The sequence below is a fragment of the Rhinoderma darwinii genome, chromosome 4, assembly GCF_050947455.1.
Source record: "Rhinoderma darwinii isolate aRhiDar2 chromosome 4, aRhiDar2.hap1, whole genome shotgun sequence".
NCBI classification, from domain to species: Eukaryota; Metazoa; Chordata; class Amphibia; order Anura; family Rhinodermatidae; genus Rhinoderma; species Rhinoderma darwinii.
Window position 1 is genome coordinate 286395479 of NC_134690.1, and position 16775 is coordinate 286412253.

The 16775-nt window shown below is 37.4% G+C and overlaps 1 protein-coding gene across 7 annotated transcripts in view; it reads right to left on the reverse strand.

The window, feature by feature from the left end:
• Window positions 1-618: 618 nt before the first annotated feature.
• SASH1 (SAM and SH3 domain containing 1) overlaps window positions 619-16775 on the reverse strand; it is a 1215726-nt gene continuing 1199569 nt past the window's right edge. For all 7 annotated transcript variants that reach the window (XM_075862576.1, XM_075862582.1, XM_075862580.1 and 4 more), the window contains 3 exons: window positions 8517-9469; window positions 6851-6982; window positions 619-5083 (listed from right to left, as the gene is read on the reverse strand). In XM_075862576.1, coding sequence (XP_075718691.1) covers window positions 4823-5083; window positions 6851-6982; window positions 8517-9469 — 1346 coding nt within the window. In that variant the 3' untranslated portion in view covers window positions 619-4822. The remainder of the gene's footprint in view (window positions 5084-6850; window positions 6983-8516; window positions 9470-16775) is intronic.

Here is a 16775-nt window from a genome sequence, read left to right on the forward strand (position 1 = left end):
TTAGCTACACCCCTGGATGTAATGACTGTAAACTAGTTTGCTCTATACACAGCAGGGGTAAAGGAGGTAGATGCTCAGAGTTCTAAAGATAAAACTAGGAACACGGTGTCATCAGAGCAGAAACATACCAGTAAAAGACAGGCAAAGGTGATAAATAGATTAATAGTGTAATGCTTGTAGTATGCTAGGGTTTGCGGAGCCGTCAAAGGGGAAACACACCAGTAAAAGACAGACAAAGGTGATAAATGGGTCAATAGCATAGAGCTTGTAGTATGCTGGGGTTTTTGTTGCCATCAGAGGAGAAACATACCTGTTGATAAGAGAATGGATGATCAGGTCAAATGGTGGTGATGGTAAGATGGTAAAAGAGTATGTTCCATGATGTAACGTTCTGGTCTAATTCTGACTGGTGCACGTATACAGTTGTATACTTAGAGATGTTGCCCAGATTGGAATGCATATGCATTTCGCATATTTGTTGTTAGAGTTATACAGGACTCTGCCATATAGCACTGGCCTTTTATACGACATTTTGTGCATTATTTTGTCTTTATTCTAATAGTTTCGATAGACTATAATTAATGGACTTTATTAAGTAACTAAAGTACAGAGAAAATATGAAGTCAATTTATTTATTATTTCCTTAGGAACAGAATGACACTATTATAGACATAATTTGATTCACAGAAAAGAAAAAAACCAAAAACTTTCTCAACCATAGTTTTGTTGAACAAGTACAATAGTCTTTACACATTCATATTTTTATAATACACAGCGTTCTTGGGCCTAAGCAAACTGCAAATGACATGTTGATATCATGTATATTACAGCTACTTACAATTTCAGAATGGTGAATGGAGAAAAAATAAGTTATTTAAATACACAGAAAGTACAACACAATTAGTTGTTTAAAGTTCTTGATCTTCCAAAGGATATATGCAGAATCTAAATGTTTACCATACAAATCGTGTGTAGCCTTGCTAATGACAGTATAGAGGATGTAGTATACAATGTCACTGGAGAAAGTGCTGCATTACCTTTAATAATAATCTTTGAAAGAAAATGCCAACTAAAAGGAATGGTTATGTTTGTTCCATTACACACAAAGTAGCATAGGCTTAATACAATGATGAGTGCTGGATTCTTAAAGCACGCAGTCTTACAGCAGAATGCATAAGATTCATCATAGTTCTTCCAGTATTTGATCTGAAAGATCTTTTGTAGTTGACTATATATATATATGAACTTGAATGAGCAAATGGGAGTTGTAGTTCAACAGCAGTTTGAAAGTCACTTTGACACAGAGACCTAAATATTAATAAGAATTACTATGGAACAGGACATTAACTTTTGCAATTATGTGACTACACATGGTTAAAACTAATGGTGAAGATCCCAAGTCAGATATGGTCTACTTTTAACATAATTATTAGTATCTAAAACGATGTCTAGGGCCAAGTTTCGATCGAATGGTGGATAATACTACATTTGTAATTCTGCTGCTGGAGTATCTCACGCTTATATTCCCTACATAAATCACGCTATCACTGCAAGTGCCATTTTTAAGGGGTATCACAATTTCAACAAATAAAACGTATTCATTGTATGATCAAAAGTTATACAATATTCCAATATACTTTCAGTATCAATACGTATCAATAGTATGGAATTCTTCTTAATGTGATTGGATGTCCTTCCAGAAAATGCACATGTCTACGGAATACTGTAACCTTATCTCTAAGGTGGGGGCTATGTGCATAATTTGGTAATGAATGTTAACAGATATTTGAAAAGGTTTTTAACTAGAATCATAGATTACTTTCCTTGCTACGAAGGTCTGTGTTCCACAAAGTGTCTTTAAAACAGTGCTCTTCCTCCTCCAATACACTTTCAAATGGTTAAATAGATGTTCTCGTTGGTTTGTGTTGTACAGCAAGAATAGTCCACCGCACTCTAATATTACACAGTTAATTGGTCTTCTGAACAGGTATTATATTTCAGTATTAATACTTAAAATATGTTGAAAAGGCTATATTATTTATACAATTATACATTTGGAATAAAATAAATCTCTGTAAATAGCTCACAACTCAAAAGCACTGTACAGTAAAGAATAAATCTTTTTTTCTAAAATAATTCATGGATATTATGAGTTCAGTAACACTTTGCCTATACACAAGATCTTCACAAAAAATAATTTTCAGCTGGAAGATGATTTCTGGTGGGCGATACTGCTATTATAGAGACAGGAATTAGAAAGTGGTGTGAATGTAACTATGGTGGAACTTTTCCAGAATTTCAGTAGTAGTAAGAAACAGAGAAGCGGATGAAAGAATTTTCCGATGCCTTTATGCAGCTGTAATAAATGATGGCGGTGAATAAACTGTAATAATATTAATAAAAAGTAAATATTACCATTTACAGTAGAAGAGAAACACAATAAAAGCTAATATATTATATATAGGTCCTGTAACCAGCTCTAGTCACACTACAAAAGCAAACTGCGCTCACACTAATGCAAATCCCTTAGTTATTAGAGGCTGAAGACGGGTAACAGACTACATAGCACTATCTTCTGCCATTATTCTTCACTCCAGAGGGAGTATTTATAAGAACTGGTGCAAATTAAGAGCCGTTGTCCATTGCAACTAGTACGTTTATTTTCAGAATGGTATTGCCCAAGTGTCATGTCTAAACTGGTTGCTAGATATAAGGCTTGGTTCACACCATGTTTGTGCATCCTGTAGAAACGTTCTCCCCCCCCCCCTCAAGATTAGAAAAAAAGGTACCTTTAAAACAGGATGCAACACGATGCCAATCCTGTTGCTTTTGACTTCAACAGTACAGAAAAAAGAAACCTTCATCATTTTTGTGTCTATTTGCAACCGGTTTTAAAGATAGATTTGACAAAAAAAATAAAACAGGTGCGTATGACAGAATGCAAAAATGTGGTATGAACCTAGACTAACACCACCTGTTTCCTTGTCCTAGATGCACTGCATTGAAGTAGTATAAGGTTCTCACGATTAATTTAAGCTTTCAATTATGCTGCAGATGAAGACACACGTAGACATATATAACTACTAGAAATGGTCTATATGTTGAAATGTAATGTTTTAATTGTTCACTATGATTGGCCCCTAAAGTAGCTGCATGTTTTGATAACAAAGAATAAGGCTCTGATCACACTTTGGCTCTGTTCCATTGGGTTTTCGTTGCTTTTTTAATGGCAAAATAATGTAGTCTAGTGTGCAATCCTTTACTATAAAAAAACGGAAAACAGATCCGTCATAAATGTCATGGTTCCGTAAATAAAGGCAGCCTTGACGCTAGAGTAAACAGTAAACCTAACCAGTTCTAAGTTGTATCAAATTGAATAATATAGAACTGAAAATACATGGGAATTCATTATCAAGATTGAAAAGATGTAATAAACATCCAATAGTGTGTGGCAGTGGCTTCCAAGGCATTAGCGCTAACTTCATCTCTAGTATACACCTAATTTACATAAAATGGCATTGTACATAAGTATTTTGTCTGAATATCTTTAAGACTGTGAAAAATGTCAAGCTCAGGTAGCTTAGAATTGATTGATATGCGTATGAGGACTAGTATGACCAATGCAAAGTAACTGCTGTTATAAGAGACAGAGGAAAATGATCTACATGTACTGCCAGTCACTTTTCTGTACATTCAAAACCAATTGGTCATTTCTCTTAAAGCGGTACTAGCAACACACCACTTTATGAAATGTTGACAAGTGATCCACCTTAAACAAAATATACTCATCAATATATGTTTTTAGATGTTATAATTTGATACTGTGATACTCACACTTATAATTTTGAGACTGGATGCCGTAACCCTAAACTTGAAAATTTCACTTTTCCATTATTGCCGAGCATATGTTCTAGGAATCAAAGGCTTTTTTTTGACAAGGTATTCTCTAACCAAACTACAAATCCACACTTATGGGATAGAGACATGAGCTTATTCACATCTCTTCACATGGCAAAATTTCCATCTCAAAACTCAGGTAACAGCAGTTGGCATATGGTATACTTTGGTAGAAGTAGCACTCCTAACTTGTGACTAAGGCTTTATTCGCACTGCCATATTACATCTCCACATGAGAACCGTAATTGCCAAAAACAGGATCGGATCTGCTAGCAATAGGATACAACATCAGTGACTTATTATAATATTGTTCATGGGATGAGCACGACGGTCTCTCTGACCCCTGAAACATTTCTTCCAAGTGGTTGCGACAAAATATATTTACTTGTCAATATCGCTTAAAAAAGGATTTCAAACCAGAACTTTAATATGACCTTCTTACTTCTAATTTACGAGCATATGGTCATTTTTATGCTTTGACTGGCAATTGGCTGGAAATGACATTTGTCAACACAATATATTTTTGGAAAATGTATTTGAGGCAAAATAAATGTGTTCTATATATTAGTAACAGAAAATGACTCCCAATACGACAGAAAAAGAAGGATTCGTTCAGAATTTTTCATTGGAATAATTTGGCCTACTGTAGATAATGTTCTTGCGTCTGATACCATGGAAATAACTGCAAATATCACATAGCACAATCTTTATCCAAAGTGTCGAGGGTTAGGGTTGCCACACCCAATAATGCACATTTGAGTTACCCTAAATCATGTTCAGTTCTTTTGAAGGTCTACCATGTATGATTTGTCTTTACAGTTGAACATGCCAGGCCGTAAACCATTCTTTGGAACCTATATTCGCCTGCTCACTGTGTACAGGTTGCAAGGTATATCAGGTCTCCAGATGCTCTAGGTCCACAGCTTTAAAACGCCTCTGGTGTAACAGATTTTATAAGTCTTGCTGCCCCAAGAAGTTTGTTTATATGTTTTTCCTCCTTTATTCCAGCTCCTTGTAAGTGAGTCTGTGAGAGGGCAGGCACTTTACTTAATGTGGTGAAGCCGGCATCCATGAGAGGCTGGGTATACATAGGCAGACCAATGGAAATAAGCCATTCGGAAACTGTTGAAATATGTCCAGGAGAGATAGGCTTCCTGCAGATCTCTGTGAGTCCTCCACTTGGGATCTAAAACAACACATACATTTATATAATAAATGACATGCATCCATATAATTTATAGTAATAGCTAAAGGAGTATAAACTAAAAAAAAAAAATAAAAAAAAATGTTTGCTAATTTCTGATAAGAGCCATAGAATAGAGTTACCATTTTGCCAGTCTCGAACAATGTTCAATCCCTTTCCAAATTACTATTTATAACAGCCAGTCGGAGAATGATTGTTTAAAACATAAAATGTAATGTTATTATATTAAAAAGTTTATTCATAACCACAAATTCCAACAAAAATCCTGAAAAGGCACAAACATACATTATATGTGCAATAATAGGCAATTCTTTTCAAAATCTGCATGAATATAATTGTCTATTTTAAACAGCAGTAAGAATATCCAAATCAGATCCGCTTGATAATGAACATACGGTTGAAGCTTACCATCTATTGGTATCTTCCAGGCTTTTTACCGAGGCAGAGAGTCCTTCCCGGCCACTCAGACCATCGTTGTAGGGGAAGACACCAGGAAAATATATACGGAATAATATGGGCAGAAAACGCTAAACTGAAACCACATTACAAAAAGTGGCTAGCAAGGACTCTCTGGCACAGTAAACAGCCTGGAAGCTGATCGATGGGAAGATCCAACAGTATTTTCGTTATCAAGTGGATCCAATTTGGATATTGTCACTGCTGTTTAAAATGAGAAATTGTATTACAGGGAAATTTTGAGAGGAATTCCTTATTTGGCAATTGCACGTCTATTGGGTATGCTCACACTGAGTTTTTTGCCAAGCAGAAAAAAATCTGCTTCAAAATTCCGTTGCAAGCATTTTTTAACACCTTTTTTTATGCATTTTTTTTTTATTAAATAAATTTTGGTTATAAATTATTATTTTGTATTCATAGAACATGGTGACAAAATTAAAATTTACCATCAATTTCTGAGAAGTTTATTCAAGGGTGAACACCAACTTGGCTGCACTTCCTGTTGTTAGTTTAGCAGAAAATGACTGTTGCACCAAAACAGAAAAATGCCAATATCTGATATTAGTAAAGCAAACTAATATACAAACTTTGGTAATCACTCTAACCTCTGATTTATCCGGAAATTTTGGTGGAAATGATCTATTCAATTTCAAATTTCTGTTCCTTTTCACGTACTACTTGAAGATCCCATCTGTTTAACTCTGACTCTCCTCATAGGTTAACATAGCTAACAATAGACTTTCATTAACAAATATTCATTAATAATGAGAGTTCGCAAAAGCTTGCCGACCGCACAGAGTCATGGAAGTCCTGGAGACTTAGGGCCAGTTCACACAGTTTTTTGGCGCTGATTTTGACGTGGAAACCGCATGGGAATCAGCGCCAAAAAGCTTCCAAAACTGCCTGCCATTGATTTCAATGGTAGGCGGAGGCGTTTTTTTCCGCGGTGGATTTTAGCAGCTTGCGGGGAAAAAAAATGGCATGTTCTTTCTCGCCGTGGTTCCGTCTCTGACCTCCCATTGAAATCAATGAGAGGCAGAGAAAGCATTTCTGATGCGTTTTTTGTCCGCGGCCTTCAATGCAGCGAAAAAAACCACGGCGAGAAAGTGCAGGCAGGTCAAAATTTTTTTTGCCTGCAAATTCCTCCTTGTGAACTAGGCCTTAGTGTACCGGGATAGGGTGGGGGTCTAAATTACATCTGAAAAACCCATTTATTATTTACGGATACTAACAGAAACAATAAACTAATTCCTGTCCTATATTTATAAATAAAATTCAATTAAAGAAGTTTACCGCCATGCGATGCTGTTTTCTCAGATGTCTAACACGAATCTCGTCCATGCAGGCTGCTACATCTTTTACCAGTTGACCTAGTTCTTCAGCATATCGTTTGACTAAAGCTTCTGGGATACCACACCGACCGTGCTGCAACAGGAAGAGAAGAGCTACATTGAGCCAACCTTATAAACACTTATTATATAATCGCCAGAAGTATGGTAATCTACAGAATATATTTGGTCATTATTTTATTATTGGATCACCTAGGACAGTGTTCCCGCTAAGCTGTGCGCTCTGGAAAATGAAAAGCTAAAACATACTACTGAGGTAAAGAACCACAATCAGGGTATGTTCACACTGAGTTTTTTTGCAGGCAGAAAAATCTACCTCAAAATTCCTTCAGTAATTTTGAGGCAGATTTTGACCTGCCTACACTTTTTTTGTGGCGTTTTTTTTTTAGCCGCAACTATTGAGCGCCGTGGGCAAAAAACGCAACAAAAACAGCTTTCTCTACCTCCCATTGATGTCAATGGGAGTTCAGAGATCGAAATACGGGAATAAAGAGCATGACGCTTTTTTTTCCCCGCAAGCATTCTTTTCCGCTCGTGGGAAAAAAACGCCTTAGATTTCAGCCAGTTTTTGGCGCGCTTTCCACGTCAAAATCAGAGCCAGAAAACTATGTGTGAACTAGCCCTAACAGCTCTACCTGTCTGCAGGATGTGGGATTTTTAACTATGTCATTTCCAGAGTGCATCGCATAGAGGGAAGAGTACCTAGAGTGTCAGAATTTGTCAAATGACACAATCAGATACTACATTTGTATCATGCACGGGTTGGAGAGAGTGGGATTTGTGTTAACCATAACAATTACTCCATGGCCTGGCTTATGCAAATGTACGATTACTGATTTTCCTATTTTCTAAGAATGCACATTTAGATTGATAGCACCAATAGAGATCAGGATTGTCACCCAATTCTGCTGAAAATTCCAAGTTAGTCAGCTAATGTCAAGGCAAAATCTGATAGACAAGAAGACTATACACAATTTACTCAGAAATTCAAATACTTTTTCATCATCGTTCTGTTCCACTAGAACATTACTACTTGCTCCAGTGTCAAATAATTGATAAAAGAATTTCATGGAATAGAAAAAACTAAAAAAATTTACAGGAAGGATTAGCTTTAAGGAGTTCTGTACTTATAGTGAGTGATGGCATGTAACAAGCATACGTCATTAACATGTAATTGATTCAAGACCAACTAGAGTCCCTGCCACTTAACTGATAAGGCTCGAAGTGCCATGGCACTCTACAGAGTGCAGCGGCCCCTTAATTTTCAAGATCTGCTGCTATCTTACCTTATCTAGTCTTCTAGTATTACAACAGAGCTGTCAATATCTGGCCTAATGATAATGAGATCATTCTCCTCTTCCTGTGTCTGTATTTACAGCAAAGCTGACAAGTGAGCTACAAAGTACAGGAAATGTCAGCTTATTGTGACTGCTCTGGTGGCCAGTGTGAAAACTGTAATATTTCAAGATTTTTTTTTATGTGGAAAGTCACATATAATGAACACCAGTGTTTTGAAAAAAAAAAAAAAAAGATGTCCATAATAAAAAACAGATTATATTTGAAAGAAAAACTCATTTTCTGACAAAATATTCCCTTGTTCATTTGTTTACCTTATCTGAATATGGTTCCTCCGTGAGGTCAATTTCCTCAGCTAGTAACTTGTTTTCTATAAATACTTCCTGATCCATCCCTCGGACACAAGCAATTTTTCTTGCAGCCACAGGACCCAGTTTAACCGCATGCTGTGGAACACTTACAGTCTCTGTGGAACTGGGTAGCCAAGGTGGTTGGGAAGAGGTTGGTATATTGCACTCTTGTGTAGAAATTATAGAGCAGGTAATTGGACTCAAGTGTCCTGGTTTTGTAGCAGGAAGAGAAGATCCTTCTGCATTGGATGAAGTGGCACTGAGAGGTGGGTGAAAGAGTCCATTTGCAAACCGCTCTCTACTTTTTTTGGCAGGGACTGGAGGGGGCTGTGAAGGGTTTTTTACTAGTACCCTGGTTTCTGCAGAAGATATAGGTATCTTGTTCCCAGGTACTTGGGAAAAGTATATTGAACTTTGAAATATATGGTCTTTTTTATTAGTTTGCGAGTTAGATATCCTTGTGCTTTGAACTGGATCAGTAGTGTGCTCCTTTGTCGCTGCATCAACATTATAAGATATTCTATCGAGTATATCTCCAGTTTGTTCCTCAATTAAACCCTCGCGTAATTCCTTTCCTTCATCGGGTGAAAAGACACTTAATGTTTTATTAACACCCTGGACGCCATTTCCTTCTTGTTGAAGATTATCCATTGAGTGTGATCTTGGCCAGATCTTGAGAGATTTGCTCCCATCTAGATCACAGCTTGTACAAACTGCAACTGGCAAACTTCTCCGGTTCTTCATGGACCCTGTGACACCAGATGGCTTTGCACAAGTAGCATAGATTTGGTCTGGCACAACCTTTTCACTATCTCCATACTTGATATCTTTGCTCATGTTCAGACTTATGGCTGGATAGTCTATGAGCTGATGAGAGGAAGACTCGGGAGGGATTGGTGAGGTCACTTGACTTTTACCTAAAGATAAAACAAATTATGGAACATGGCATTAAGCTTTCATTTATTTAAATACGTTTATAAAATCTTGGCATGCACCATTTCCCCTTCTATTACGACCTGTAAAATTCTTACACAATTCTGAGTGGTCAGAAAACTTGAATATCGAATATCACTTCATCGCTTTTTACTTGCTTTAAAGTTTAAGTATTATATCTGTATTAAGCCATCACTGAAAAGTACCGTAACATAAGATAGATAACCACCTTAGGCTAAGTTTAGATCTGTATTAATTTTTTTCCTTGCTCTGCTCTGTTATAGGAGAACGAGAAAAACGGAAGCATTGACGGCTCCCGACAGAACAAATTGACGTTAATGGTTTCCGTTAGGTTTTTGTCATGGTGTCCGACGTTTTGTTGTACAATATAGCACAACATTCTAGTGTAGCTAATGAAATATTATTTTGATAAAAAAAACAATGCAAATATTTGGTGATCGACATACAGAATCTTACATCATAGTTACATAGTTAGTACGGCTGAAAAAAGACACATGTCCATCAAGTTCAACCAAGGGATAGGAAAAGGGAAGGTAGAAATTTCTACACATAGGAGCTAATATTTTTTTGTTCAAGGAAATTATCTAAGCCTTTTTTAAAGCCATCTACTGTCCCTGCTGTGACCAGCTCCTGCGGTAGGCTATTCCATAGATTCACTGTTTTCACAGTAAAGAAGGCTTGTCGCCTCTGCAGATTGAACCTTTTTTTCTCCAGACGGAGGGAGTGCCCCCTTGTTTTTTGAGGGGGGTTTACATGGAACAGGATTTCACCATATTTTTTGTATGTGCCATTCATATATTTATATAAGTTAATCATGTCCCCCCTTAGTCGTCTCTTTACAAGGCTAAATAGGTTTAATGCTTTTAATCTTTCCTCATAACTTAGATTCTCCATGCCCCTTATTAGCTTCGTTGCTCTTCTTTGTATTTTTTCCAACTCCAGGGCATCCTTTCTATGAACTGGAGTCCAGAACTGAACTGCATATTCTAGATGAGGCCTCACTAATGCTTTGTAAAGTGGTAATATTACATCCCTGTCCCGCAAGTCCATGCCTCTTTTAATACACGATAATATCTTGCTGGCCTTTGAAGCAGCTGATTGACATTGCATGCTGTTATTTCGTTTATGAGTTACAAGTACACCCAGATCCTTCTCAACAAGTGACTCCCCCAGTGTAGCCCCCCGCCCCTAGGACATATGATGAATGCAGGTTGTTCGTACCCAGATGCACATCTTTACATTTATCTACATTAAACTTCATTTGCCAAGGACGCCCAAACACTCAGTTTGTTTAGATCCGCTTGCAATTCACGAACATCTTCCATAGACTGAACTATATTACATAGCTTGGTGTCATCTGCAAAAATAGAAATAGTGCTATTAATCCCATCCTCTATATCATTTATAAATAAGTTGAATAATAGTGATCCCAGCACTGAACCCTGGGTACACCACTTATTACCGAGGACCATTCAGAGTAGGAATCATTGACCACAACTCTCTGGATATGGTCCTTGAGCCAATTCTCAATCCAACTACAAACTATACTATCTAAACCTATAGTCCTTAATTTACCCATTAGACGTCTATGAGGGACAGTGTCAAATGCCTTTGCAAAGTCCAAAAACACTATATCCACAGCGGCCCCTCTGTCTAGGCTTCTGCTCACCTCTTCATAAAAACAAATCAGGTTAGTTTGACAACTTCTCTCCTTCGTAAAACCATGCTGGCTGTCACTTATAATACTATTTTTTTTGTCACATAATCCTGTATATAGTCCCTCAATAGCCCCTCAAACATTTTCCCCACAATGGATGTTAAGCTTACTGGTCTATAATTTCCCGGGGAAGACCTAAGGCCCTTAGGCACCACATTTGCCCTGCACCAGTCCCTTGGCACTATACCAGTCACTAGAGACTCTCTAAATATTATGAAGAGGGGGACAGAAATAACTGAACTAAGCTCCTTAAGAACTCTAGGGTGTAACCCATCTGGTCCCAGGGCCTTGTGCACATTTATTTTATTCAAAATCTTTATTAGTAACAAAAAAACAGAGAATCTAAAACAAGTCTGTATCTGGATCACCAATATACATGTACATTAATCAGAGATATGTACAGGCAATGTATATAGCATGAGAGGTCAAAATAGATGTTATCTCCAACCTGGGATATATCTACACAAATAGGCATAGGTCAGGAGAACACAAAAAAGGAGTAAGAAGCTCAGTATGAGAGCTTACACATACTTGAAGTGACTGGTGCAGTGAATATGTATAGGACCTGACAGACCCTAACTAGTACACTTACCCATGCTTAAAAGAGTAGTAGCGTGACCCAGAGTGTAAGGTAGCGCCCCAATGTACATGTATATTGGTGATCCAGATACAGACTTGTTTTAGATTCTCTGTTTTTTTGTTACTAATAAAGATTTTCTATTTTTCATACTTGATAATTATGGACTCTGTTGTTCTCTAGTTCGTATATTCTATTGTTGAAGTCCTTATCTCTAATAACCTTAGTGGTTGGTTGAGACTTTTGTTTCCCACCCAGATATTTGTGTGTCCTGTGAGACTTTTTGTCAAATTAATAGGATTAGGAGAGCAGCAGCTAAAATGCCATTGCAAAGCAGCAAACAGGTATTTGAAGCTGCTGGTGCCTCTGGAGTCCCGCAAACCTCAAGGTGTAGGATCCTCCAGAGGTTTGCAAGTGTGCATAAAGCTATTATTCGGCCACCCCTAAACAATGCTCACAAGCAGAAACGGTTGCAGTGGGCTCAGAAATACATGAAGACTAATTTTCAAACCGTGTTGTTTACTGATGAGTGCCGTGCAACCATGGATGGTCCAGATGGATGGAGTAGTGGATAGTTGGTGAATGGCCACCATGTCCCAACAAGGCTGCAACGTCAGCAAGGAGATGGTGAAGTCATGTTTTGGGCTGGAATCATGGGGAGAGAGCTGGTAGGCCCCTTTAGGATCCTTGACGGTGTGAAAATGACCTCTGCAAAGTACGTCGAGTTTATGACTGACCACTTTCTTCTGTGGTACAAAAAGAAGAACCGTGCCTTCCATAGCAAAATTATCTTCATGCATGACAATGCACCATCTCATGCTGCAAAGAATACCTCTGTGTCATTGGCTGCTATGGGCATAAAATGAGAGAAACTCATGGTGTGGCCCCCATGTTCCCCTGACCTCAACCCTATTGAGAACCTTTGGAGCATCCTCAAGCAAAATATCTATGAGGGTGGGAGGCAGTTCACATCAAAACAGATGCTCGGGGAGGTTATTCTGACATCCTGCAAAGATATTCAAGCAGAAACTGTCTAAATACTCACAAATTCAATGGATGCAAGAATTGTGAAGGTGATATCAAAGAAGGGGTCCTATGTTAACATGTAACTTGGCATGTTAAGTTTTTTTTTTGATTGAAAGAGCTTTTGATTTCTGTAAATATGACCTCCTGATGCTGCAAATTCAACAAATTACCATTTTAGTTCTCTTTACAACCTTTAAAATGTTTTGATCTCTGTTGTGCATAATAATTGGAAACAGTGCATTTTGAGTTTTTTACTTCTAAAAAAAAAAATCTGTTATCATTAGGAGATTTGTTCAATAAAATTCGCATTATACTCCAACGGTTGATGGCTTGAAGATTATACTGACTGTCATTTGCATCGACTATTTAGGAAAATCAGCGTAAAATAAGATTTGCATGTACATTCATCCAATTCAGTATATAAACTGATATATTAACAGCACTGACAGCGGCTATATCAGCCGCTCTTTCTTCTGCTGAATATACAGAGCTGAAGAACCCATTTAGTAACTCTGCCTTCTCTTGATCCCCTGTGACCAACTCCCCATTACCACTATCTAAGGGTCCTACATGTTCAGACCTTGGCTTTTTTGCATTTATATACTAGAAGAATTTTTTGGGATATGTTTTACCATCCTTGGCCACCTGTCTTTCATTTTGTGTTTTTGCTAATTTTATAAAATTTTTACAGATTTTATTACGCTCTTTATAATTTAAAAAGGCTACAGATGTACCCTCAGATTTTGTATTTTTTTAAATGCCCTTTTTTTGTCATGTATTGCCCTTTTTACAGGAGGTGTAAGCCATGTGGGGTTTAATTTTAGTCTTTCATACTTGTTACCTATAGGAATACATTTTGTAGTAGAATTACCCAAAGTAGATTTGAAAATCTCCCATTTATCATTTGTGCCATTATTTGACATTAGTTCTTCCCAGTCTATGTCCTGAATTGCAGCCCTCACTCTGGGGAAATTGGCCTTCTTAAAATTAAGTGTTTTTGCCCTCCCAGCCTGTGTTTGTTTTTTACAGTATAGGTAAAATGTAACTATATTGTGATCACTGTTACCAAGGTTTTCACGAATATTGACATTCCCAACAAGCTCTGCATTTGATGGGAAGTTCTATCAAATAGTCTGTTATCATTAGTTTAAAGGACGAGTGTCGCGGATTTTTATTTTTTTATATGTTATTGGTTTTAGTTTGATATTTAAATACATTTTATTTATTTCTGTTGTTGTGTTGTACTTTTTCCGTTTTTATTTCTTTTACTTCTCTATGGGGGCTGCCATTTTTTTTCCATCTCTGTGTGTGTCGATTAACGACACATATAGTGATGGAATACGGGACACACATCCCCATAGAGAATGCGAACGGGAGCCGTTCCATCCACTATAGCGTACGCTATGGAAGGTCTTTGGCTGAGCGACGTCTGGCGCCATTTTCTTGTGGACCGGAAGCCGCGGCCAGACAGTAAAATTACTACTTCCGGTCACGGCTTCCGGACTTGTGTTCTAATGCAAGCACTTGGAGCGGAGGGAGCAGACGGACCGGAGGGAGCGGCGGCGGCAGGAGCAGGTAAGTTATGTCTGTGTTTGTTCGTGCTTTACTGTGTGATTACTACTGTATGTAAACCTACTACACTGTGTGTTAGCTCAAAAAATGGCGACACACAGTGTAGGACCGTTCAATCCCCTCCTTTCTCCTGGCACTAGCCAGGATAAGGGAGGGGGGATTCTGTGAGCTCACTAGAGCGAGTGTGTTTTCTCAAATTTTGCAGCATAAAGCAATGTGGTTGCTTTACCACATGCCAATGCTGCAATTTTGGGAGTTGCTCCATCTAGTGACCAGCACATGGAAATGTTATAAATTATAATATTTCCTGACTTCAGAAAAAATTAAAACAATGTGCAATCACGTATACACTAACTCTTTAACAAAAAAAGGTTGTAATGTTTGAGGGGGGGGGGGGGAATCCCACAATCAAGAGCTGCTTAAGCTGACCCTATCTTAGAGAGGAAACACAGTGGTCAGATTTTTATTTATGTGGCTAACAGAATATTGGCTCTGCAAATTTAAAAATACAAATAAATAAATACATACTTCTTTTGACTCTGACCCACTAACTTTAAAAAAAAGAAAATTCTCCAATCATCACAGTATTCCCACTATGTCCCAAAGCAGCAATTTATTGTAAGGCATTATTTATATATGCCATTATTGTTGAATTTCTTTTTAATTATAGCAAAATATTTTAGTTGATGGTGAAGATTATCCATTGAGTGTTATCTTGTAATTAAAAAAAAAAAAACGCAACACAAAAGCCACATGTGAATGCTGCCACAACACAGATACTGAGCCTTACTAATATACTTGTGGTTTCAATTATACCCCAATTTCTCACTGTCCTATACTAGCACTGTGTGTAAACAAGTGTACAGGAAGAAGAGACGGTCACGATCGCATTATTGGATAGGTAATTGATTTCAGTCATGTAATAGAATCCTGCCCAAACTATTCCTGGCCTCACCTATGCGTCTGTGCAGGAGCTGAAGTATCACATCAACGTCCCGTTATGTAAGGGAAGGCAAATGTTAGTACAATTCCCGAACAATATCTACTTATTGCCATGTATTACATAAATAAAAGTCCTATACATTAACTACATCATAGTGCCATACCATAAAATAATGCCAGTGCACAACGTGCGACCATAATATGAGCCTATGTGCCAAAATAACAGTGGCCCCTTAAATAGTGCCAATGTAGTTTCTGCATCCTCCATAGTCCTGTGTTGCTCACCACCTTTATAAGCAACTCCATTTTCAGGTATCCAGCCCTGCATATAGCTGGTTCAGGCTTGTTACTATTATCAGTCCAATACATGGAATCATGGCTTTTGTAGTATAGGGCTTTGCTTTCAAAGAAAGTACATGCTTTACTTTGGTTATTACATGTCACATGTTTAATACTGAGCCTAAATGTAATTTAGACTAATAAGATCAATAAGATCATAAGAGAAGATTGCAGTTGTGTACACAAATGCCTTCCCTTTCTTTCATAGGCTCACGTGTTGTTTTTTTTATATGTATAGGAACACTCATGAGAAATTAGATCAAACTGTAATACTTCTTTTCTAGGAATTTTTTTGTAATAGATACTATCGCTTTTTAGAAAACTTTCTTTTAAGTGAAAACCATTCTGCTTCTTTCATCTTCAAAACAAGTAAAGACGATGAAATAACTCTGCTTCTGGCTGGAAGTACCTTGTAAGGACAGAGGGGTTTTGTCTTCTTTGATATTCGTATTCAGTTTATTAAACTGTAAAACCTATTTCAAAATGCTAAATTATTTTAATGTACAAAGCGCTAATAAATCTGGAGACCAAAGAAGGAATTATGCAAATACTACTGCTAGAGAAATCTGCATTTTGCATATGTTTTTGCTATTCTTACTTGCAGTAGGTTGTTGTTACACTATATATATTGTGGCTAATTAGCAGATACTATAATAAATTGTTGTAGATTTTATTCTTTGGTAAAGAAAGAAATGTGTAGATATATTTTTTTGTCTGCCAAGGTGAAAACTTATTTTTCGAAACAAAAAATTCTTATAATCCCGGCTTGGTAGGTAACTATTTTGACTTTCCTGTATTATTTATCTGTTTTAAAGCATATTTAAAGTGGTATTATATGAAGAGGCGTTTGCCTCCAGACGAAAGCAAGAGGCGCTTGCCTCATGTTCTTTTGGCTTAGTCTTTTTTAGAGTCCCTCTCTGAGGTGGACTGGGACTCTGCGTCCTCTGAGAGAGGCTGCTAGAGTGAGCTCCAGATGCTCAGAGTGGGTTTAGTTAGCAGAGCTCCCTCTTCAAAACTTTTATGTTAGAGACGGGCTATCTCGGAGTCATCCAAGGTTAGAGAATTTGCATAACCTGCATTTTGATCCTCCATTGTT